General features: G+C 41.8%; 1 protein-coding gene across 1 annotated transcript in view; it reads right to left on the bottom strand.

Moving 5' to 3' along the window:
• Window positions 1-22,409, bottom strand: part of LOC128222754 (neuronal calcium sensor 1-like) — a 72,064-nt gene extending 49,655 nt beyond the window's left edge. Inside the window, exon 1 of the mRNA XM_052931866.1 lies at window positions 22,239-22,409. Coding sequence (XP_052787826.1) covers window positions 22,239-22,302 — 64 coding nt within the window. The 5' untranslated portion in view covers window positions 22,303-22,409. The remainder of the gene's footprint in view (window positions 1-22,238) is intronic.
• Window positions 22,410-23,083: the final 674 nt, after the last annotated feature.

The following is a 23,083-nucleotide window of genomic DNA, read 5'->3' as shown; positions in this document are numbered from 1 at the left end:
ATGGGTATTTGCGTTTATATGTACATATTAGCCCGTTTATTGCGTTTATTTTCCCCCGAGGGTATTTTCGTAAATCTCATTAGATAAACATCATGTAAGTTGAGTCATCAACACAAAACAGTGCAACAAAACCAAGCTGGATTTAAGGAGAGAGATAATACTATTGTTTTTCTATGATAACGAATGAAATTAAATACGATCTTACACTGAAATCAACAAAGTTATGTTTATGCTTATTTTCGGAGCTTTATTGGTATTTCTAAATACCCCCTTCTTTGAAAAGACTGTTTGTTACGCCGCCTTCTGTGCGACGCCCCTCACGCAAAGTTTTAACGTCTGATGACGTAGCTGTCATTTTTATTTCAAAACGGATTTTTTTTTATTTTATTATTACCTGTTTTTTATTGCAAACATTTTTTTGAACATTCATCATTGAACTTTTATTAATGTATCAATGTTCGAAACTATAACATATAATGCACGAATGTATTTCTAAATTGAACAGGGCATGAATAGATGACCAAAAAAAACATCGGTCGCCCTTTACTGAATGAAAATGGGAAAGGTCAGAAGCGTCAGGAAAACAATGGGAATTCATATTGGATTTAAATCGTTTTAGTGTTTGCTTCATGATACATGGGTATTCAATATCACCATTCATTGTCAGAGATCATTCTGGTTCGCTTGACGACGGGTCGTTTTCCAGATAGACAATGAAACAATACTTTTGGTTGCTGACATTAAATAAAAGGTAATAAAAGTTAGTTAATTGTTGTGTTAATTTTCCGGGAAGTTTGTGAAATAACATTGAATTTATGTTCGAGCAGTGATTTTTGTCTTTAATTTGTTTTGTTCGAAAAGCAAATGTTGGAACATTCAGCTTCAAGTTTGAAAAAAAACGTTTTAAAAAGTTATCTTTATTAATTATTTATTTAGACATAATGCAACCTTTTTCAACATCAACTTATTATTTTTGGAAATAGTTACTCAGTTTGCGTATAATAATTCTCTCTGTTGTTATTCCACTGATACAACTCCATATTTCATCGAAAAGCACGAAAGAAATTATGTGCTTCATTTTTTACAATATTATGAAGGAGTTGTAAGGGATGTTTGTTTGTTCAACCCCTTGTGTGATAGTTATTATTGATAGAAACTCGTGTTTGCTATTACGATTTATATTCGTCTATGCAGAAAAAGTTGTTGTTGTTGATGATGCTGTTGGTAACTGGCGACTAGTCAAGGTTTCATTGCCAACACACTCAATACTTAAGATGTATAAGGTTTTTGTAATTACGATCATTACATAAAGTTAACTATTATTATTACAACTAAAATGATTTTCTAAACATAGCCAAGGAGATCATGTTATTTGGACAATTCTCAATCTTGATATTTATTTGGACAATGATGACGTTAAAAAACGCAAGATTATAAGTATCTTCCATGGCCGAGAGTGTAAAGTAGGTTCATCCCGACCCGAGCGTAGGGTGTTTTGCGGTTATAGATATGTGATAATTCGTGGTTGTCATTTATATGCGCACAGTAATTCAGACAATGTTGATAGTCAAATCAGTCTTTAAATAGTTCTGAGGAGAGTGCAGCATTATTTCTTGAATGGAGCGTGAGAACTTTTTTTATGCCATATGAAGCGAGAAATAAGTTTATCTTTGCCCTTGGGCAAAATAAGGATTTCCAGCATGGCCAAATTTTAGGATCTATACTTATCTGAGGTAGGAGAAAAGAATGTCTCCATCCCAACAATTTCTGTCAAAAAAGCTATCGATCAAACAATTAAAGATTTGTATGGCACAGCGTGCACCAAACACACACTTCCAGCACACTCAAAACAGAGAAGTCGTCACAGTTATACAAATGGAATCTTCGTCACTGAAATGGAATTTGTTTGAAATGTCTGACTTGACAGAATGGTCATGTAAACACAGATTGTTGAATACTTTGCACGTAATGGGGAATTTGTTACTGTCTAGATAGTATTGTCGGAAGCGAAGATTATACGAAGATATACCTGTCTGTTAAAAGAGATTATTCAACAACTATTGTCAGCAAAGACGTGGTGAGCTTGTCGTCAAGTCAAATACATACTAGGAGAGTATTTGAGGTATTTTCATGAAAGTATAACACATACGTGTAAATGTTCCGTAGGAGTCAAAGAATAATTAAACTGAAAATTGCGATAATATTGGAGCGAAAGGGAGTGTCTTGTAACGGAACAAAGGAATAACCAGGGGAGCCTTGCACTGCCCAATGATCCTGTTAAAAGTAATAATGATCGAGGTCAAACCAACACGAGATATGCACAGCGTCTTTAGTCTACAAACGCACCACACAAACATCAAACTATCGTTATGAGTAATATAGGGATAACCGCCTTGGTATGGTCAGGGGAAACTAGGGTATGGTCAGGCAAAACTAGGGGGGGGGGAAACAAGGTATGGTCAGGCGGAACTAGGGGGAAAGCAGGGTATGGTTAGGGGAAACTAGGGTATGGTCAGGATAAACTAGGTGGGAACCTAGGGTATGCTCAGCGGAAACTAGGGTATGGTCAGAGGAAAATAGGGTATGGTCAGGGGGGACTAGGGCATGTTCAGGGGACACAAAGTTGGTAATCACTCTGGTTTGAACCAGTTAACGAGCCCCTGATAGCAACCTACCCAAAAGTGTACCAATACGTACAATATTAAACAGATTTGCCTCATATGTGCCATATAGTGGAAGACAGAGGAGACTGAAATGACAATTCTGTGATCTAACAAGACCATGGGGATAGTTTTACATAATGTTCTGGAGAAGTCGATCCCTTCAATAAAGGGTTATAAGATGTGTCATTTACCAAGTCGCTGGTGTTGTTGTTACTGCTGTTGCACTACGTATAAGTGTGCAACTGCATAATACACAATGTATTAATACTTCAGTGACTGTACATATCTTTGATATTAGATATAGTATAAGTGACACTTGACTGACAACTTACACGCGCTACAATCCTGTGTTTTATGAAGTAAAAAAACCTATACAAAACATTCCCTTCACGTCGTTTCTAAATGTGAGGGGGAATTGCATCTACAGAACATAGTTAACCAAATTATAAAGCTGTGCCAAAGAATTTGTATCTTAAGATGGAATGTGTCGTGCCTATTATTGTGATTTTTTTTCAATTATACGTTCAGTATATGAACGAATTTGTTGTCAAGAATTGTTAGAGTTCAAGTTATAGATTTATTTTGGGTATAAAGACAATTGAACATCCCACTATTTCAATATTCTAATTGTATTGTCAGCAGCGGTTTATTTTTGATGATTTAATTGCCATGTAATGCAGTATAATGGTGTGGTCAAACATACTTGGTGCCGGAAATGTCTCAAGTATAAACTTGTTTCGCTAACCGCCAGATGGCTTCCACCGTCTCATGGCTTCCACCGTCTCATGGCTTCCACCGTCCCATGGCTTCCACCATCCCATGGCTTCCATCGCCTCATGGCTTCCACCGTCTCATGGCTTCCACCATCCCATGGCTTCCATTGTCTAATGGCTTCCACCGTACCATGGCTTCCACCATCCCATGGCTTCCATTGTCTAATGACTTCCACCGTCCCATGGCTTCCATCATCCCATGGCTTCAATCGTCTCATGGCTTCAACCATCCCATGGCTTCCACCATCCCATGGCTTCCATTGTCTAATGGCTTCCACCGTCTCATGGCTTCCACCATCCCATGGCTTCCATCGTCTCATGGCTTTCACCATCCCATGGCTTCCATCGTCTCATGGCTTCCACCGTCCCATGGCTTCCAATGTGTCATTTGCATTCACTGTCTAATGGCTTCCATCATCCCATGGCTTCCATCGTCCCATGGCTTTCATCGTCCCATGGCTTCAACCATCCCATGGCTTCCATCGCCTCATGGCTTCCACCGTCTCATGGATTCCACCATCCCATGGCTTCCAATGTCTAATGGCTTCCACCGTCTCAAGGCTTCCACCGTCTCATGGCTTCCATTGTCTAATGGCTTCCACTGTCTCATGGCTTCCACCATCCCATGGCTTCCATTGTCTAACGGCTTCCACCGTCTCATGGCTTCCACCGTCCCATGGCTTCCACCGTCTCATGGCTTCCACAATCCCATGGCTTCCATCGTCTCATGGCTTCCACAATTTCATGGCTTCCACCGTCCCATGGCTTCCATTGTCTAATGGCTTCCACCATACCATGGCTTCCACCGTCTTATGGCTTCAACCGTCTCATAGCTTCCACCACCCCATGGCTTCCACCATCTCATGGCTTCCTACGACCCATGGCTTCCATCGTCTCATGACTTTGACCATCCCATGGTTTCCATCGTCTCATGGCTTCCACCATCCCATGGATTTTACCGTCCCATGGCTTCCACCATCCCATGGCTTCCATCGTCTCATGGCTTCCACCATCCCATGGCTTCCATCGTCTCATGGCTTCCACCATTTCATGGCTTCCACCGTCCCATGGCTTTCACCGTCCCATGGCTTCTACCGTCCCATGGCTTCCATCGTCTGATGGCTTTCACCATCCCATGGCTTCTATCGTCTCATGGCTTCCACCGTCCCATGGCTTTCACCGTCCCATGGCTTCGTCCGTCCAATGGCTTCCACCGTCTCATGGCTTCCACCGTCCCATGGTTTCCAATGTGTCATTTGCCTTCACCGTCTAATGGCTTTCATCATCCCATGGCTTCCATTGTCCCATGGCTTCCACCCTCGACTCATGGCTTCCACTGTTCCATGGCTTCCACCGTCCCATGGCTTCCACCGTCTCATGGCTGCACCGTCCCATGGCTTCCAACCCTCGACTCATGGCTTCCACTGTCCCATGGATTCCAATGTATCATTTGCCTTCACCGTCTAATGGCTTTCATCGTCCTTTGGCTTCCATCGTCCCATGGCTTCGACTCATGGCTTCAACCGTCCCTTTGCTTCCATCGCCCCATGGTTTCCAACCCTCGACTCATGGCTTCCACTGTCTCATGGCTTCCATCCCTCGACTCATGGCTTCCACTGTCTCATGGCTTCCCTTGCCTCATGGCTTCCATCGTCCCATGGCTTCCACCGTCCCATGGCTTCCACCGCCTAATGGCTTGCACCGTCCCATGGCTTCCACTGTCCCATGGCTTCTCTCGTCCAATGGCTTCCCTCGTCACATGTCTTCAATCGCCCAATGGCTTCCACCGTCCCATGGCTTCCATTGGCCCATGGCTTCCCTCGTCCCACGGCTTCTCCGTCCCATGGCTTCTATTTTCACATGGCTTCCACCGTCCCATAGCTTCCACTGTCCCATGGCTTCCACCGTCCCATAGCTTCCACTGTCCCATGGCTTCCATCGTCCCATGGCTTCCATCGTCCCATGGCTTCCACCGTCCCATAGCTTCCACTGTCCCATGGCTTCCACCGTCCCATAGCTTCCACTGTCCCATGGCTTCCATCGTCCCATGGTTTCTATCGTCCCATGGCTTCCACCGTCCCATGGTTTCCATCGTCCCATGGCTTCCACCGTCCCATGGCTTCCATCTTCTCATGGCTTCCATCGTCCCATGGCTTCCACCGTCCCATAGCTGCCACTGTCCCATGGATTCCATCGTCTAATGGCTTCCACCGTCCCATGGCTTCCATCTTCTCATGGCTTCCATCGTCCCATGGCTTCCACCGTCCCATAGCTGCCACTGTCCCATGGTTTCCATCGTCCCATGGCTTCCACCGTCCCATGGCTTCCATCTTCTCATGGCTTCCACCGTCCCATGGTTTCCATCGTCCCATGGCTTCCACCGTCCCATGGTTTCCATCGTCCCATGGCTTCCACCGTCCCATGGCTTCCATCTTCTCATGGCTTCCACCGTCCAATGGCTTCCATCGTCCCATGACTTCCATCGTCCCATGACTTCCATCGTCCCATGGCTTCCATTGCCGCATGGCTTCCACCGTCCAATGGCTTCCATTGTCCCATGGCTTTCATCGTCCCATGGCTTCCACCCCTCGTCCCATGGCTTCAATCGTCCCATGGTTCAATCGTCCCATGGCTTCAACTGTCCCATTGCTTCCATCGCCCCATGGCGTCAACCGTCCCATGGCTTCCACTGTCCCATGGCTTCCTTCGTCGTCCCATGGCTTCCCTCGTCCAATGGCTTCCCTCGTCACATGTCTTCCACCATCCAATGACTTCCATTGTCCCATGTCTTCCCTCGTCCCATGGCTTCTACTGTCCCACGGCTTCAATCGTCCCATGGCTTCCACCCCTTGTCCCATGGCTTCAATCGTCCCATGGTTCCATCGTCCCATGGCTTCAACTGTCCCAAGGCTTTCATCGCCCCATGGCTTCAACCGTCCCATGGCTTTCACTGTATTATGGCTTCCCTCGTCGTCCCATGGCTTCCACCGTCCCATGGCTTCCATCTTCCCATGGCTTCCACCGTCCCATGGCTTCCACCGTCCCATTGCTTCCATCGTCCCATGGCTTCCACCGTCCCATGGCTTCCATCCTCTAATGCAGTCCATCGTCCCATGGCTTCCATCTTCCCATGGTTTCCACCGTCCCATGGCTTCCACCGTCCCATGGCTTCCATCGTCCCATGGCTTCCACCGTCCCATGGCTTCCACCGCCCCATAGTTTCCACCCCTCGACTCATGGCTTCCACTGTCCCATGGCTTCCATCCCTCGACTCCTGGCTTCCACTGTCCCATGGCTTCCACCGTCCCATGGCTTCCCTTGCCTCATGGCTTCCATCGCCCAGTGGCTTCTCTAATCACATGGCTTCCATCGCCCAATGGCTTCCACCGTCCCATGGTTTTCATCGTCCCATGGCTTCCACAGTCCCATGGCTTCCATTGTCCCGTGGCTTCCACAGTCCCATGGCTTCCATCGTCCCATGGCTTCCATCGTCCCATGGCTTCCACCGCCCAATGGCTTCCACCGTCCCATGGCTTTCACTGTCCATGGCTTCCCTCGTCCAATGGCTTCCCTCGTCACATGGCTTTAATCGCCCAATGGCTTCAACGTCCCATGGCTTCCACTGTCCCATGGCTTCCCTCGTCCCACGGCTTCTCCGTCCCATGGCTTCTATTTTCACATGGCTTCCATCGCCCAATGGCTTCCACCGTCCCATAGCTTCCATCGTCCCATGGTTTCCATCGTCCCATGGCTTCCACCGTCCCATGGCTTCCATCGTCTCATGACTTCCATCGTCCCATGGAGTCCACCGTCCCATGGCTTCCATCGTCCCATGGCTTCCATCGTCCCATGGCTTCCACAGTCCCATGGCTTCCATCGTCCCATGGCTTCCATCGTCCCATGGCTTCCACAGTCCCATGGCTTCCATCGTCCCATGGCTTCCACCGTCCCATGGCTTCCACCGTCCCATGGCTTCCATCGTCCCATGGCTTCCATCGTCCCATTACTTTCATCGTCCCATGACTTCCATTGCCGCATGGCTTCCACCGTCCAATGGCTTCCATTGTCCCATGGCTTTCATCGTCCCATGGCTTCCACCCCTTGTCCCATGGCTTCAATCGTCCCATGGTTCCATCTTCCCATGGCTTCAACTGTCCCATGGCTTCCATCGCCCCATGGCGTCAACCGTCCCATGGCTTCCACTGTCCAATGGCTTCCCTCGTCGTCCCATGGCTTCCCTCGTCCAATGGTTTCCCTCGTCACATGGCTTCCGCCTTCCAATGACTTCCATTGTCCCATGTCTTCCCTCGTCCCATGGCTTCCCTCGTCCCACGGCTTCAATCGTCCCATGGCTTCCACCCCTTGTCCCATGGCTTCAATCGTCCCATGTTTCCATCGTCCCATGGCTTCAACTGTCCCAAGGCTTTCATCGCCCCATGGCTTCAACCGTCCCATGGCTTCCACTGTCTTATGGCTTCTCTCGTCGTCCCATGGCTTCCACCGTCCCATGGCTTCCATCTTCCCATGGCTTCCACCGTCCCATGGCTTCCACTGTCCCATTGCTTCCATCGTCCCATGGCTTCCACCGTCCCATGGCTTCCATCCTCTAATGTATTCCATCGTCCCATGGCTTCCATCTTCCCATGGTTTCCACCGTCCCATGGCTTCCATCGTCCCATGGCTTCCGCCGTCCCATGGCTTCCATCGTCCCATGGCTTCCACCGTCCCATGGCTTCCATCGTCCCATGGCTTCCACCGTCACATGGCTTCCACCGTCCCATGGTTTCCATCGTCCCATGGCTTCCACCGTCCCATGTCTTCCATCTTCACATGGCTTCCACAGTCCCATGGCTTCCACCGTCCCATTGCTTCCACCGTACCATGGCTTCCACCGTCCCATGGCTTCCATCGTCCCATGGCTTACACCGTCCCATGGTTTCCATCGTTCCATGGCTTCCACCGTCCCATGGCTTCCATCTTCACATGGCTTCCACCGTCCCATGGCTTCCACCGTCCCATTGCTTCCACCGACCCATGGCTTCCACTGTCCCATGGCTTCCATCGTCCCATGGCTTCCACCGTCCCATGGCTTCCATCGTCCCATGGCTTCCATTGTCCCATTGAGTTATATGGTTGGCCATTGGGTTGTGTTATAATTATGGTTGGCCATTTTGTTGTGTTATATGGTTGGCCATTGGGTTGTGTTATAATTATGGTTGGCCATTTTGTTGTGTTATATGGTTGGCCATTGGGTTGTGTTATATGGTTGAACATTTGGTCGTGTTATATGGTTGGCCATTTGATTATGTTATATGGTTGGCAACTGGGTTTGTGTTATATGGTTGGCCATTTGGTTGTGTTATATGGTTGGCCATTTGGTCGTGTTATATGGTTGGCCATTTGGTTGTGCTATATGGTTGGCATTTTGGTCGTGTTGTATGGATGACCATTTGGTCGTGTTATATGGAAGGTTATTCATTGGGTTTGTGTCATACAATTAGCCATTTGGTTGTGTCATATGGTAAGCCATTGGGTTTGTGTCATACGGTTTGCCATTTGGTCGTGTTACATGGTTGACCATTGGGTCGTGTTATATGTTTGACCATTGGGTTGTGTTATATGTTTGACCATTGGGTTGTGGTATATGTATGAACATTGGTCGTGTTTTATGTTTGACCATTGGGTTGTGTTATATGTTTGAACATTGGGTGATGTTATATGTTTGACCATTGGGTTGTGTTATATGTTTGGCCATTGGGTTATGCTATATGGTTGGTCATTTGGCTGTGTCATATGGTTGGCCATTGGGTTTATGTCATACGGTTGGCCATTTTGTCTAGTTATATGTTTGGCCATTGTTTTTTTGTTATATGGTTGACCATTTGGTTGTGTTATATGGTTGGCTATTGGGTTTGTGTCATACGGTTGGCCATTTAGTCTTGTTATATGGTTGGCCATTGGGTTGTGAAATATGTTTGGCCATTTAGTTTGTGTCATATGGTTGGCCATTTGGTTGTGTTATTTGTTTGACCATTCGGTTGTGTTATATTGTTGGCCATTTGGTCGTGTTATATGGTTGGCTATTGGGTTTGTGTCATATGGTTGGCCATTTAGTCGTGTTATATGTTTGACCATTGGGTTGTGTTATATGTTTGAACATTGGGTGATGTTATATGTTTGACCATTGGGTTGTGTTATATGTTTGGCCATTGGGTTATGCTATATGGTTGGTCATTTGGCTCTGTCATATGGTTGGCCATTGGGTTTGTGTCATATGGTTGGCCATTTAGTCTAGTTATATGTTTGGCCATTGTTTTGTGTTATATGGTTGACCATTTGGTTGTGTTATATGGTTGGCTATTGGGTTTGTGTCATACGGTTGGCCATTTAGTCTTGTTATTAGTTGGCCATTGGGTTGTGAAATATGTTTGGCCATTTAGTTTGTGTCATATGGTTGGCCATTTGGTTGTGTTATATGTTTGACCATTCGGTTGTGTTATATTGTTGGCCATTTGGTCGTGTTATATGGTTGGCCATTGGGTTTGACTCATATGATTGGCCATTTAGTCGTGTTATATGGTTGGCCATTTAGTCGTGTGATATGGTTGGCCATTGGGTTTGTGTCATATGTCATTTGTGTCCATCGTCCCTTGGCTTTCGCCGTCCCATGGCTTTTCCCGTCCCATGGCTTCCGCCGTCGATGGCTTCCACCGTCCCATGGCTTTCGCCGTCCCATGGCTTCCGCTATCCCATGGCTTTCGCCGTCCCATGGCTTTCGCCGTCCTATGGCTTCCGCTGTCCCATGGTTTTCGCCGTCCAATGGCTTATGCCGTCCCATGGCTTTCGCCGTCCAATGGCTTATGCCGTCCCATGGCTTTCGCTGTCCCATGGCTTTCGCTGTCCAATGGCTTATGCCGTCACATGGCTTTCGACGTCTCATGGCATCCATTTGGTTGAGTTATATGGTTGGCCATATGGTTGTGTTATAAGGTTGGCCATTTGGTTGTGTTATATGGTTGGCCATTTAGTCTAGTTATATGCTTGGCCATTGTTTTGTGTTATATGGTTGGCCATTTAGTCTAGTTATATGTTTGGCCATTGTTTTGTGTTATATGGTTGTCCATTTGGTTGTGTTATATGGTTGGCTATTGGGTTTGTGTCATACGGTTGGCCATTTAGTCGTGTTATTAGTTGGCCATTGGGTTGTGTAATATGGTTGGCCATTTAGTTTTTGTCATATGGTTGGCCATTTGGTTGTGTTATATGTTTGACCATTAGGTTGTGTTATATTGTTGTCCATTTGGTCGTGTTATATGGTTGGTCATTGGGTTTGTGTCATATGGTTGGCCATTTAGTCGTGTTATATGGTTGGCCATTTAGTCGTGTGATATGGTTGGCCATTGGGTTTGTGTCATATGTCATTTGTGTCCATCGTCCCTTGGCTTTCGCCGTCCCATGGCTTTTCCCGTCCCATGGCTTCCGCCGTCGATGGCTTCCACCGTCCCATGGCTTTCGCCGTCCCATGGCTTCCGCCATCCCATGGCTTTCGCCGTCCCATGGCTTTCGCCGTCCTATGGCTTCCGCTGTCCCATGGTTTTCGCCGTCCAATGGCTTATGCCGTCCCATGGCTTTCGCCGTCCAATGGCTTATGCCGTCCCATGGCTTTCGCTGTCCCATGGCTTTCGCTGTCCAATGGCTTATGCCGTCCCATGGCTTTCGACGTCTCATGGCATCCATTTGGTTGAGTTATATGGTTGGCCATATGGTTGTGTTATAAGGTTGGCCATTTGGTTGTGTTATATGGTTGGCCATTTAGTCTAGTTATATGCTTGGCCATTGTTTTGTGTTATATGGTTGGCCATTTAGTCTAGTTATATGTTTGGCCATTGTTTTGTGTTATATGGTTGTCCATTTGGTTGTGTTATATGGTTGGCTATTGGGTTTGTGTCATACGGTTGGCCATTTAGTCGTGTTATTAGTTGGCCATTGGGTTGTGTAATATGGTTGGCCATTTAGTTTTTGTCATATGGTTGGCCATTTGGTTGTGTTATATGTTTGACCATTAGGTTGTGTTATATTGTTGTCCATTTGGTCGTGTTATATGGTTGGTCATTGGGTTTGTGTCATATGGTTGGCCATTTAGTCGTGTTATATGGTTGGCCATTTAGTCGTGTGATATGGTTGGCCATTGGGTTTGTGTCATATGTCATTTGTGTCCATCGTCCCTTGGCTTTCGCCGTCCCATGGCTTTTCCCGTCCCATGGCTTCCGCCGTCGATGGCTTCCACCGTCCCATGGCTTTCGCCGTCCCATGGCTTCCGCCATCCCATGGCTTTCGCCGTCCCATGGCTTTCGCCGTCCTATGGCTTCCGCTGTCCCATGGTTTTCGCCGTCCAATGGCTTATGCCGTCCCATGGCTTTCGCCGTCCAATGGCTTATGCCGTCCCATGGCTTTCGCTGTCCCATGGCTTTCGCTGTCCAATGGCTTATGCCGTCCCATGGCTTTCGACGTCTCATGGCATCCATTTGGTTGAGTTATATGGTTGGCCATATGGTTGTGTTATAAGGTTGGCCATTTGGTTGTGTTATATGGTTGGCCATTTAGTCTAGTTATATGCTTGGCCATTGTTTTGTGTTATATGGTTGGCCATTTAGTCTAGTTATATGTTTGGCCATTGTTTTGTGTTATATGGTTGTCCATTTGGTTGTGTTATATGGTTGGCTATTGGGTTTGTGTCATACGGTTGGCCATTTAGTCGTGTTATTAGTTGGCCATTGGGTTGTGTAATATGGTTGGCCATTTAGTTTTTGTCATATGGTTGGCCATTTGGTTGTGTTATATGTTTGACCATTAGGTTGTGTTATATTGTTGTCCATTTGGTCGTGTTATATGGTTGGTCATTGGGTTTGTGTCATATGGTTGGCCATTTAGTCGTGTTATATGGTTGGCCATTTAGTCTAGTTATATGTTTGGCCATTGTGTTGTGCTGTATGGTTGACCATTTGGTTGTGTTATATGGTTGGCTATTGGGTTTGTGTCATATGGTTGGCCATTTAGTCGTGTTATTAGTTGGCCATTTGGTTGTGTCATATGGCTGGCCATTTGATTGTGTCATATGGTTGGGCATCGGGTTGTGTTATATGGTTGGCCAATTAGTTTGTGTCATATGGTTGGCGATTTGGTTGTGTTATATGTTTGACCATTCGGTTTGTGTTATATGGTTGGCCATTTGGGCTTGCGTTCTATAGTTGGCCCCTTGGTTGTGTTCTAAGTTTGGCCATTGGGCTTGTGTTCTATGGTTGGCCATTCGGCCTGCGTTCTATGGTTGGCCGCTCGGCTTGCGTTTTATGGTTGGCCACTTGGTTTGTGTTCTATTGTTAGCCATTGGGTTTGTGGCCTTTCATTTTGACTTATTTTCAAACTGTATTTAAGCTCGAAAATGTCTGGATAGTATATTAGTGTTATTGTTGTTGTCTCCAATAACGTCATTGTCTTGAAAACTGTTCAATATAACAGAATGATATAATCTTTGGAGATCATTGTAGCATTGTGGCTGCTATGCTGTTCACAATGACAATACGCATATATTAACCACTAATACCACTAATACATGAAAACTTCAGGGACAGTAGTCGAAAATTCATAAATAGTCCGTGTTAAGTAGCACAATAGAAGTTCCAAAGCGACAATGAGCTAGAGACACAAACACAAACACCACTAACAGACCACACGCGCATCAATATAGCTTAACCGACTAACGATAGGATAACCATTTAGGTCAGTCGAACATGGGTTGACTTGGAAAACGAGTCTACTGGGTAGTCTCATTACTACGGCAAAAAATATTCAGCTATGCCGCATTTTTATAAACGAAAGACAGATGAGCCTTGATACCCGCCGCGTGTATTCCTTTTGTTTATTTGAGACTCATGATTCATCATTTACTTATTACCGTGCCATGCTCAAGAATATATATGACGTCATTTCCTTGCACACCAGTGGATGTATTCATCTAACATAACCTGTCTAGAAGACTTGTCTTCAGTGCACTAGCTGTCACTCTGCATCATTAACAACGACGCCCAGTGATTAATCAGTTGGGTAGAATGTAAGTGGTGGAAGCCTTGAATGAATATGAGCCCTTCCGAACAAAACATGTTTAAGATCCGGTTAGAACGTGTCACTTTTACCTACCACAAGTGAATGTTGCGTATATCATATACTTAAGTAATAAACTTATACATATATGCAACTACATGACCAGCTTCAAGCTCCTGCTGATGTTGCTAAAGCATATATATATATAAATATATATACCTAGTAGACCAGCATTGCCAGTGCTACGTTATTGTTTTGCAAGCATATCGTGACACCTTTCTCCATATATTATAGGAGTAATGTCGAATTAGCAAGAGTTGATACATCAGTCAGTGTGCATATTCAGAGTTACACACAGTATTCAGGAATATAGCACTACATGTATATGCTACCATAATTACAAAACAATTCACATTTTCCTGTGGCAAACAATAAAACCAGAGAATATTACATGGTACTGCATCCAATGTTGATGAATCTACCATTTCGGTTCAAATTCACCAACATGACTTCCATGTTAGGGAACAATAATATAGCAATATCTGATAAGTTACTCGAACCCACAGACACGATTTGCAGCTCGCTATTATGAATTAAAGCTTTAGCTGAAACTTAGATCTAGACAGAATCGTTATCGATGAAAATCAGCTTTTTCAATAACATTTTACGGTAAGTGGGGACTTATTGAAGAACATTAAAATACAGACCGAAGATTGTTTCCCGATTGATGTTAATATACAAAAACACTTTCACATTTCACCTACAATCGAAATGTTAACTGGCACAAATTCGAACAAAAAAGTGTTTCATTATGTTTTCCCCTTCCAGCTGACAATATGAAAGTTTAGGTACCAGTAACAAAACAAAAAACAAAAATCGCCTTTGCGGCAAAGCGAAAATAATTACATTTTAATATGATTTACTTCTACACGTGTAATATACTTCTGGAATATAAACTATAGGATTTCTGTACTTTCTTGGGACTAACTATAACCGCTTACTATCATCAAGGCAATAATCAATGTCATTTTGGTAGGAAAAGACGAAATATTTTATTTTGCTGTTGACTTAGTACAGTCGAAAAAAAAAACGATATGCAGTCTCGCGTTTCTGATGGGTTATGAATATGAGAAGAAGTGATGATATAAGTAGTGAGTGAGTAAAACAATTAATAGTTTATTACAATAACCATGATGTTGCAACATTACTAAAGGAAGAGATCTCGTTCCGATGTTTTATCTACAACGAACTTGTACCGAATAGTTTAGTTTTATGATATGTTTTTGTTTTTATTTTCAACAATAATTGTATATTTCATAAGAAGGAAAGGAAATCAACTGTTCCTATTAGCAAGTGTTGAAAATGTATCAACTAAAAATATTTATTTACCTTTAATACATCAGGAAAACGAAATATCTTACTTTATAAAGTACATATACGTAAATCGTATACCTAACACGCAAAATATCTGACTTTACACCGAACACATACCCAAATCGTATACCTAGTACGCGAAATATCTGACTTTACACCGAACACATACCCAAATCGTATACCTAACACGCAAAATATCTGACTTTACACCGAACACATACCCAAATCGTATACCTAACACGCAAAATATCTGACTTTACACCGAACACATACCCGAATCGTATACCTAGCACGCGAAATATCTTACCATTCACAGAAAACATAACTAAATCGTATACCTAACTTGCGAAATATCCTACCATTCACAGAAAACATACCTAAATCGTATACCTAACTCGCGAAATATCCTACCATTCACAGAAAACATACCTAAATAATATACCTAGCACGCAAAATATCTTACCATTCACAGAAAACATACTTAAATCGTATACCTAACACGCGAAATACCTTACCATTCACATAGCACATACCTAAATCGTATACCTAGCACGCGAAATACCTTACCATTCACATAGCACATACCTAAATCGTATACCTAGCACGCGAAATATCTTACCATTCACAGAACACATACCTAAATCGTATACCTAACACGCGAAATATCTTACCATTTACAGAACACATACCTAAATCGTATACCTAGCAGGTGAAATATCTTACCATTCACAGAAAACATACCTAAATCGTATACCTAGCACGCGGAATATCTTACCATTCACAGAACACATACCTAAATCGTACACCTAACACGCGAAATATCTTACCATTCACAGAACACATACCTAAATCGTATACCTAGCACGCGGAATATCTTACCATTCACAGAAAACATACCTAAATCGTATACCTAGCACGTGAAATATCTTACTATTCACAGAACACATACCTAAATCGTATACCTAACTCGCGAAATATCTTACCATTCACATAGCACATACCTAAATCGTGTACCTAGCACGCGAAATATCTTACCATTCACAGAACACATACCTAAATCGTATACCTAGCACGCGAAATACCTCACCATTCACGTAGCACATACCTAAATCGTAGACCTAACACGCGAAATACCTCACCATTCACATAGCACATACCTAAATCGTATACCTAACACGCGAAATAGCTTACCATTCACAGAATACATACCTATATCGTATACCTTACACGCGAAATAGCTTACCATTCACAGAATACATACGCTATTGGTATACCTAGCACGCGAAATACCTTACCATTCACATAGCACATACCTAAATCGTATACCTAACACGCGAAATACCTTACCATTCACATAGCACATACCTAAATCGTATACCTAACACGCGAAATACCTTACCATTCACATAGCACATACCTAAATCGTATACCTAACACGCGAAATACCTTACCATTCACATAGCACATACCTAAATCGTTTACCTAACACGCGAAATACCTTACCATTCACATAGCACATACCTAAATCGTATACCTAACACGCGAAATATCTTACCATTCACATAGCACATACCTAAATCGTATACCTAGCACGCAAAATACCTTACCATTCACAGAATACATACCTCAATCGTATACCTAACTCGCGAAATACCTTACCATTCACATAGCACATACCTAAATCGTATACCTAGCACGCGAAATACCTTACCATTCACAGAATACATACCTCAATCGTATACCTAACTCGCAAAATACCTTACCATTCACATAGCACATACATAAATCGTATACATAGCACGCGAAATACCTTACCATTCACAGAAAACATACCTAAATCGTATACTTAGCACGCGAAATATCTTACCATTCACCGAATACATACCTAAATCGTATACCTAGCACGCGAAATATCTTACCATTCATAGAATACATACCTAATTCGTATACCTAGCACGCGAAATATCTTACCATTCATAGAATACATACCTAATTCGTATACCTAGCACGCGAAATATCTTACCATTCACAGAAAACATACCTAAATCGTATACCTAGCAGGTGAAATACCTTACCATTCACAGAAAACATACCTAAATCGTATACCTAACACGCGAAATATCTTACCATTCACAGAAAACATACCTAAATCGTATACCTAACACGCGAAATATCTTACCATTCATAGAACACATACCTAAATCGTATACCTAACACGCGAAATATCTTACCATTCACAGAAAACATACCTAAATCGTATACCTAACACGCGAAATATCTTACCATTCACAGAAAACATACCTAAATCGTATACCTAGCACGCGAAATATCTTACCATTCATAGAACACATACCTAAATCGTATACCTAACACGCAAAATATCTTACCATTCACAGAAAACATACCTAAATCGTATACCTAACACGCGAAATATCTTACCATTCACAGAAAACATACCTAAATCGTATACCTAACACGCGAAATATCATACCATTCACATAGCACATACCTAAATCGTATACCTAGCACGCGAAATATCTTACCATTCACAGAATGCATACCTAAATCGTATACCTAACACGCGAAATATCTTACCATTCACAGAATGCATACCTAAATCGGATACCTAACTCGCGAAATATCTTACCATTCACAGAATGCATACCTAAATCGTATACCTAGCACGCGAAATATCTTACCATTCACAGAAAACATACCTAAATCGTATACCTAGCACGCGAAATATCTTACCATTCACAGAAAACATACCTAAATCGTATACCTAACACGCGAAATATCTTACCATTCACAGAATGCATACCTAAATCGTATACCTAGCACGCGAAATATCTTACCATTCACAGAATGCATACCTAAATCGTATACCTAGCACGCGAAATATCTTACCATTCATAGAATGCATACTTAAATCGTATACCTAACACGTGAACTATCTTACCATTCACAGAATACATACCAAATATAAAGTACATTAAAGTTATTCGTATACCTAATACGCCAAATATCTTACCATACACAGTACATATACGTTATTCGTATATCTGACACGCAAAGTATATCACTTTACACATTGCATATATACATAAAATTGTACACCTGACACCCGAAATATCTTAATACACCCAGTACATGTACATACAATTGAATACCTGGAACACGAAATACCTTACAACACAAAGTGTGTGTACGTAGAATTGTATACCTGGCACAATATCTTATAACACACAGTACATTTACATAAACGTGTATACCTGGCACGCATAATATCTTGTAAAACACAGTGCATTTACATAAACGTGTATACCTGGCATGCATAATATCTTATAACACACAGTACATTTACATAAACGTGTATACCTGGCACGCACAATATCTTATAACACACAGTACATTTACATAAACGTGTATACCTGGCACGCAAAATATCTTATAACACACAGTACATTTACATAAAAGTGTATACCTGGCACGCAAAATATCTTATAACACACAGTACATTTACATAAAAGTGTATACCTGGCACGCATAATATCTTATAACACACAGTACATTTACATAAACGTGTATATCTGGCACGCAAAATATCTTATAACACACAGTACATTTACATAAAAGTGTATACCTGGCACGCAAAATATCTTATAACACACAGTACATTTACATAAAAGTGTATACCTGGCACGCACAATATCTTATAACACACAGTACATTTACATAAAAGTGTATACCTGGCACGCACAATATCTTATAACACACAGTACATTTACATAAAAGTGTATACCTGGCACGCAAAATATCTTATAACACACAGTACATTTACATAAAAGTGTATACCTGGCACGCAAAATATTTTACAACATATACAGAAAATTTGCGTTTAATTAACCCAAGTGGCATGATGACAATGTTTTGTTTTGTTTCATAAATGTCGAGCTGACAGCTAGCCCGCTTTAGAACATTTCGGCCTGGTCGATTGTGAATACAGCTGGGAGCCGATATAAATCATTATCGAGTCCGTTTCTAGGTAAAAACTTGTACTCACGTGTTTGTTAAGATGGCTTGATTAAGTCTCCTAATGGGGATCGATCCTCGCACACATTTCTTTACATTGTTAGGTTAAATTAAAACTAAATTAACTACTACAACGAGTCCTATTATCGGTTCGAATCGAGTCAGCTAGGTTATCTAATTTCAACAACTCAAGTATGTGAAAAAAAAAAAAAGTACATTTTACTGAAGTTTTCATAGATTACTAGTACTGGGTTCAAGTAAACGAGAGTCAATTAAAGGAAAATTAGTGTAATTGGTAATAAAACGTGTAATGGATCATTACAAATATTAAAACAATTACGAAGAAGATGAGCTTGGTTAGAGAAGATATTGAAATATACTGTAAGATACATCTGGAAGAGACGATATTAATTGCTTGAACATTTGCGATGCGAATGTAAGAAAATCTCTTTACTGACTTTGTCACCGGGTTCTTGGGTCGTTCTCCCTTGCTGTTGTGAATATATGTATCCATGGTGAGCCTTATTGTTCACAAATCGTATACGTCACACTGGTGTGAATTATTTGTACGTATCTGTCTCATTTTGAAAAGTGACGTATTCCCTTTGGTCACTGTGTTGGGTTAAAAAATGAAACGTTTTTCTTGCACACCGGATAGACATTTCCGGTGAATTTAGCCGTACTGGAGAAAATTCCACCTGGCAGTGCCAGATGTGTCACGTGCGACAACGCGCCACTTCTTATGTGTTTTATTTATAAACAGTTCATTAAGTCATTTTAATAAATTGCAACTACATGTATAAGTATGTAAGACTTTTAATCATTTACAATTGAAAATAAATAATTAACGTCAACACTGGATTAAAATTTACTACGCTTGATGACGTCAGTCAACAACGTCGCACACTATTTTGTTGAAATGTACAAATATGCATTTTCTACATTTTTCTATATCTTAATAATAATAATAGGTTTGCAAGAAATATTATTCATGTTAAAAATAAAAATCCGACCCTCGGGCACACTGCGTAGCTTCTCGGGTAACCATCAGTTACAGAGCCTTCATTTTGGCGTGCAGCATCACCTAATTCTTGACTTCGAAGTTCATGTTGTGCATGTGTTCTTTAAATCATAATGTGGATTGGGATTTCCATTGTATAGCTCGCGAGTTCAAAGGCTTGCAGGTCTGAATGCCCATAAGTCCGAAGGTTGAGGGTATGGAATATGTTGTACTCTAACTCTATATTCTCTATACTCTAACCCATGTGGGCTTTGCGAACTAGTGGTGCTTCAGGTTCGTGGTGGATAACTATTAACATGCACAAATGGCTAAAGATACAGCCATGCAATTGGGCTACGCGTGCACTTTGGAGTAGGTTGAATACGGTTAATTTTATACACATTTGGCCATCCTCGGCTATTTCCTCAACTGCCATGTTGAGTAGCAAGTTCGAGGACTCCTGACAACCTGAGGGTACCAGCGTTTCTGTTAATTGATGGACGAACGAACAAACAAACAAACGCATAAGTAGAAATTAACAACTAGCACCGCGCGCCCGAAGCACCAGGATGAACCCTGACCCTATACCTTTATCCTTTATATTGGGCAAAGCAGCACACACAAACTACAATGAATGCGGTTGTCCTTAAAAAACTTAATTGAACGAGTGTGTCACATATGCTGGGAAATTTGCGTTATTTTTGTGATATGAACGGCCGAAATTTTCACAGATAGGAAACTTTTGAATATATCACACATATGACATATAATACGGTTTGTGAAAATTAAGGCTCAACAAAAAATTATTTGCGAATGAATATGATACTTTTCAACTTGTAGAACGAACTGCTTATGGTACTAATATTGAAGAAAAATGTTATTTTTATTTAAGGTATTTTTTTTTACCTTGATACGAGACAGAATATATGCATCGACCCATGTATATAATAACGAACACTAAAAACCTACCACATAATGGGACATATCACCCACTGCACATCGTTAAATCTCAGCAGATATGTAGACAGTGTTCATCCAATTTATTACAATTCGAAATAGCATTGCAATTAAACACCGCCTGCAAACTGAATTAGAGCTTTATCCGTTTATCTTTATTTTTATTTTCAAATGTAAGACGCACATCTCCCCGTTCAATGGTATACCAATAGTTTAGGGATTATTTACTGGTTGTGCGTTTGATATTTTGTCTACCCGACTTTGAAATACGTTACATACTATAGAAATACAGCGCTAGGACTTCAAATGCCCTCGCTGTAGCTATCTGTGACAGTTGAATAAGATAGATATTATTTGCAGAAACCTTTATATGGCCTATTTTAAGCCTTCTATAAGTGCCCCCCCCCCAAAAAAAAAAAAAAAAAAAAACAACAACAACAACAAAAAAACACACACACACACACACACACACGCCAAAAAACGTGTATTTGTACACAACCTCTTTGATTCCATTTGAACCCATTAATCATAATCTTATTGCCTAATTGTCTTATCAGATCTCCAATCTGAGTATCCTGTTGTGCAGTTTGGGATGTTTTATTATAAAATTGGACCCTAAATGGCCCTGAGCCAATAAACGAATACACAGGGAAATGGCCCCTACTGTGACACCAATGCAATTAGCAAGAGATGCACAGCAGGGAATTATCATGCCAAACATTCCTTAAACTAGGCCTTTAAGAAATTTCCTCAAATAGTACAATTGACAAGTATAACTCACCGATCAAATTTCTTTTGATAGTTAAAGTGCTTATTTCGTTTTTCTAAACCAAAAATAAATGTTGTCTTAGTGTTCAGCAACTATTTTTATAAAACCTGGTTAAGTTATATATAATTATATGTTATATCTCGGTTAGTTTGCACATTTAAATTAATAGAAGTAAGTATTGAATACATATTGACCAATCAATAACAGTTTTGGCTAACTTTGACCAAACCAAAATTGTAACCACGTTTTTTTATAATCGGCTACAGATACTTGCGTATGCGCATGCGCGAGCGTCTTAATGACTCCAATGACTAATTTAAAAAAAAACTAACAGGTATTTTCGTACTAAATGCAATGTTGGCAGTTTTGTAATCTTCTAAATTTATTTTGGTTGTTAGAGCTCCTCTAAATGATAAGATGTGAATATGTCCGGCGATTTTATTAAAAACATGACATGACCCTAACTCTAACAAAGCTCGCTGTTGGGCTGAAATCTTCTTGTCCCTGTGGTTTCAATGAAATATTGCAAATAACTTGAGACATAAACAAACCACACCACTACCTGTACTTACAATACGTAGAATTCTTCAAACCCTTGACGTCATCTGCTTTCAGCTTACTGTTCCGTTTTCCCATGTCAACAGAATTACTCGCAAAGTTAAAAACTTGTAATCCAACCACTGTGCTCTAACATTTACAGAAGCGTGGGAGTCTATATAAGCAAGTTGTCTGACATCGTTCTGCTGTGAAATATGCTTAGTGACTAGAATGTTCTGAATAAAACCACCACGCATGTGCGTACGAAAGTCAGATATATTAAAGCAATTAGTATCGAAACGTGTTCCAATGTGAATCAATAAAAATAGCTTATCCTACCATTCCTGTTAACTGCCTCTGCGTATTAGGAGACGCTTAGTAATGTTCAGCAAGAGGTTTGCTATTGTAATTCTGCAGCAAATGTCAGTGCCTGCACACAGTAGTGCTGATACTGGTTACATTCGCATGCTGACGTGATTGACTGTATGTTGGCGCTGAAATACTTCTTACAACATAATGCAAGTTTGCTGCTTTAATAACTAATTTTCATTTCGAATACCATCATTCACTATTGTTATCTAACAACGTTCGAAACAACGCACAGATAAGAATAAATGTGAATATATCATACATGTATCTGTAAACCAAACGTTCATATTCATATATTTACACCTCAACTTCCATTCCTTAAATGAACTTCATTTCGGCAATTGCGTTCGATGAACGCAACATCTTCGGAGATGTTCGGATCGCAATTCATCGCATAACAATATACATGAAAACTATTGATCTTGTTATTGTTTGTATTGTGTCAGCAGGTTAAATATGAATCAACATTTTAGAAAGTGCTATGTTATTATATTTTAAACGCTTTGTTGCC

The sequence above is a fragment of the Mya arenaria genome, chromosome 17 (genome assembly GCF_026914265.1).
Source record: "Mya arenaria isolate MELC-2E11 chromosome 17, ASM2691426v1".
In the NCBI taxonomy this organism is placed as follows: domain Eukaryota; kingdom Metazoa; phylum Mollusca; class Bivalvia; order Myida; family Myidae; genus Mya; species Mya arenaria.
The sequence above is the reverse complement of the archived record's forward strand: the minus strand, read 5'-3'. Positions and strand labels throughout refer to the sequence as shown.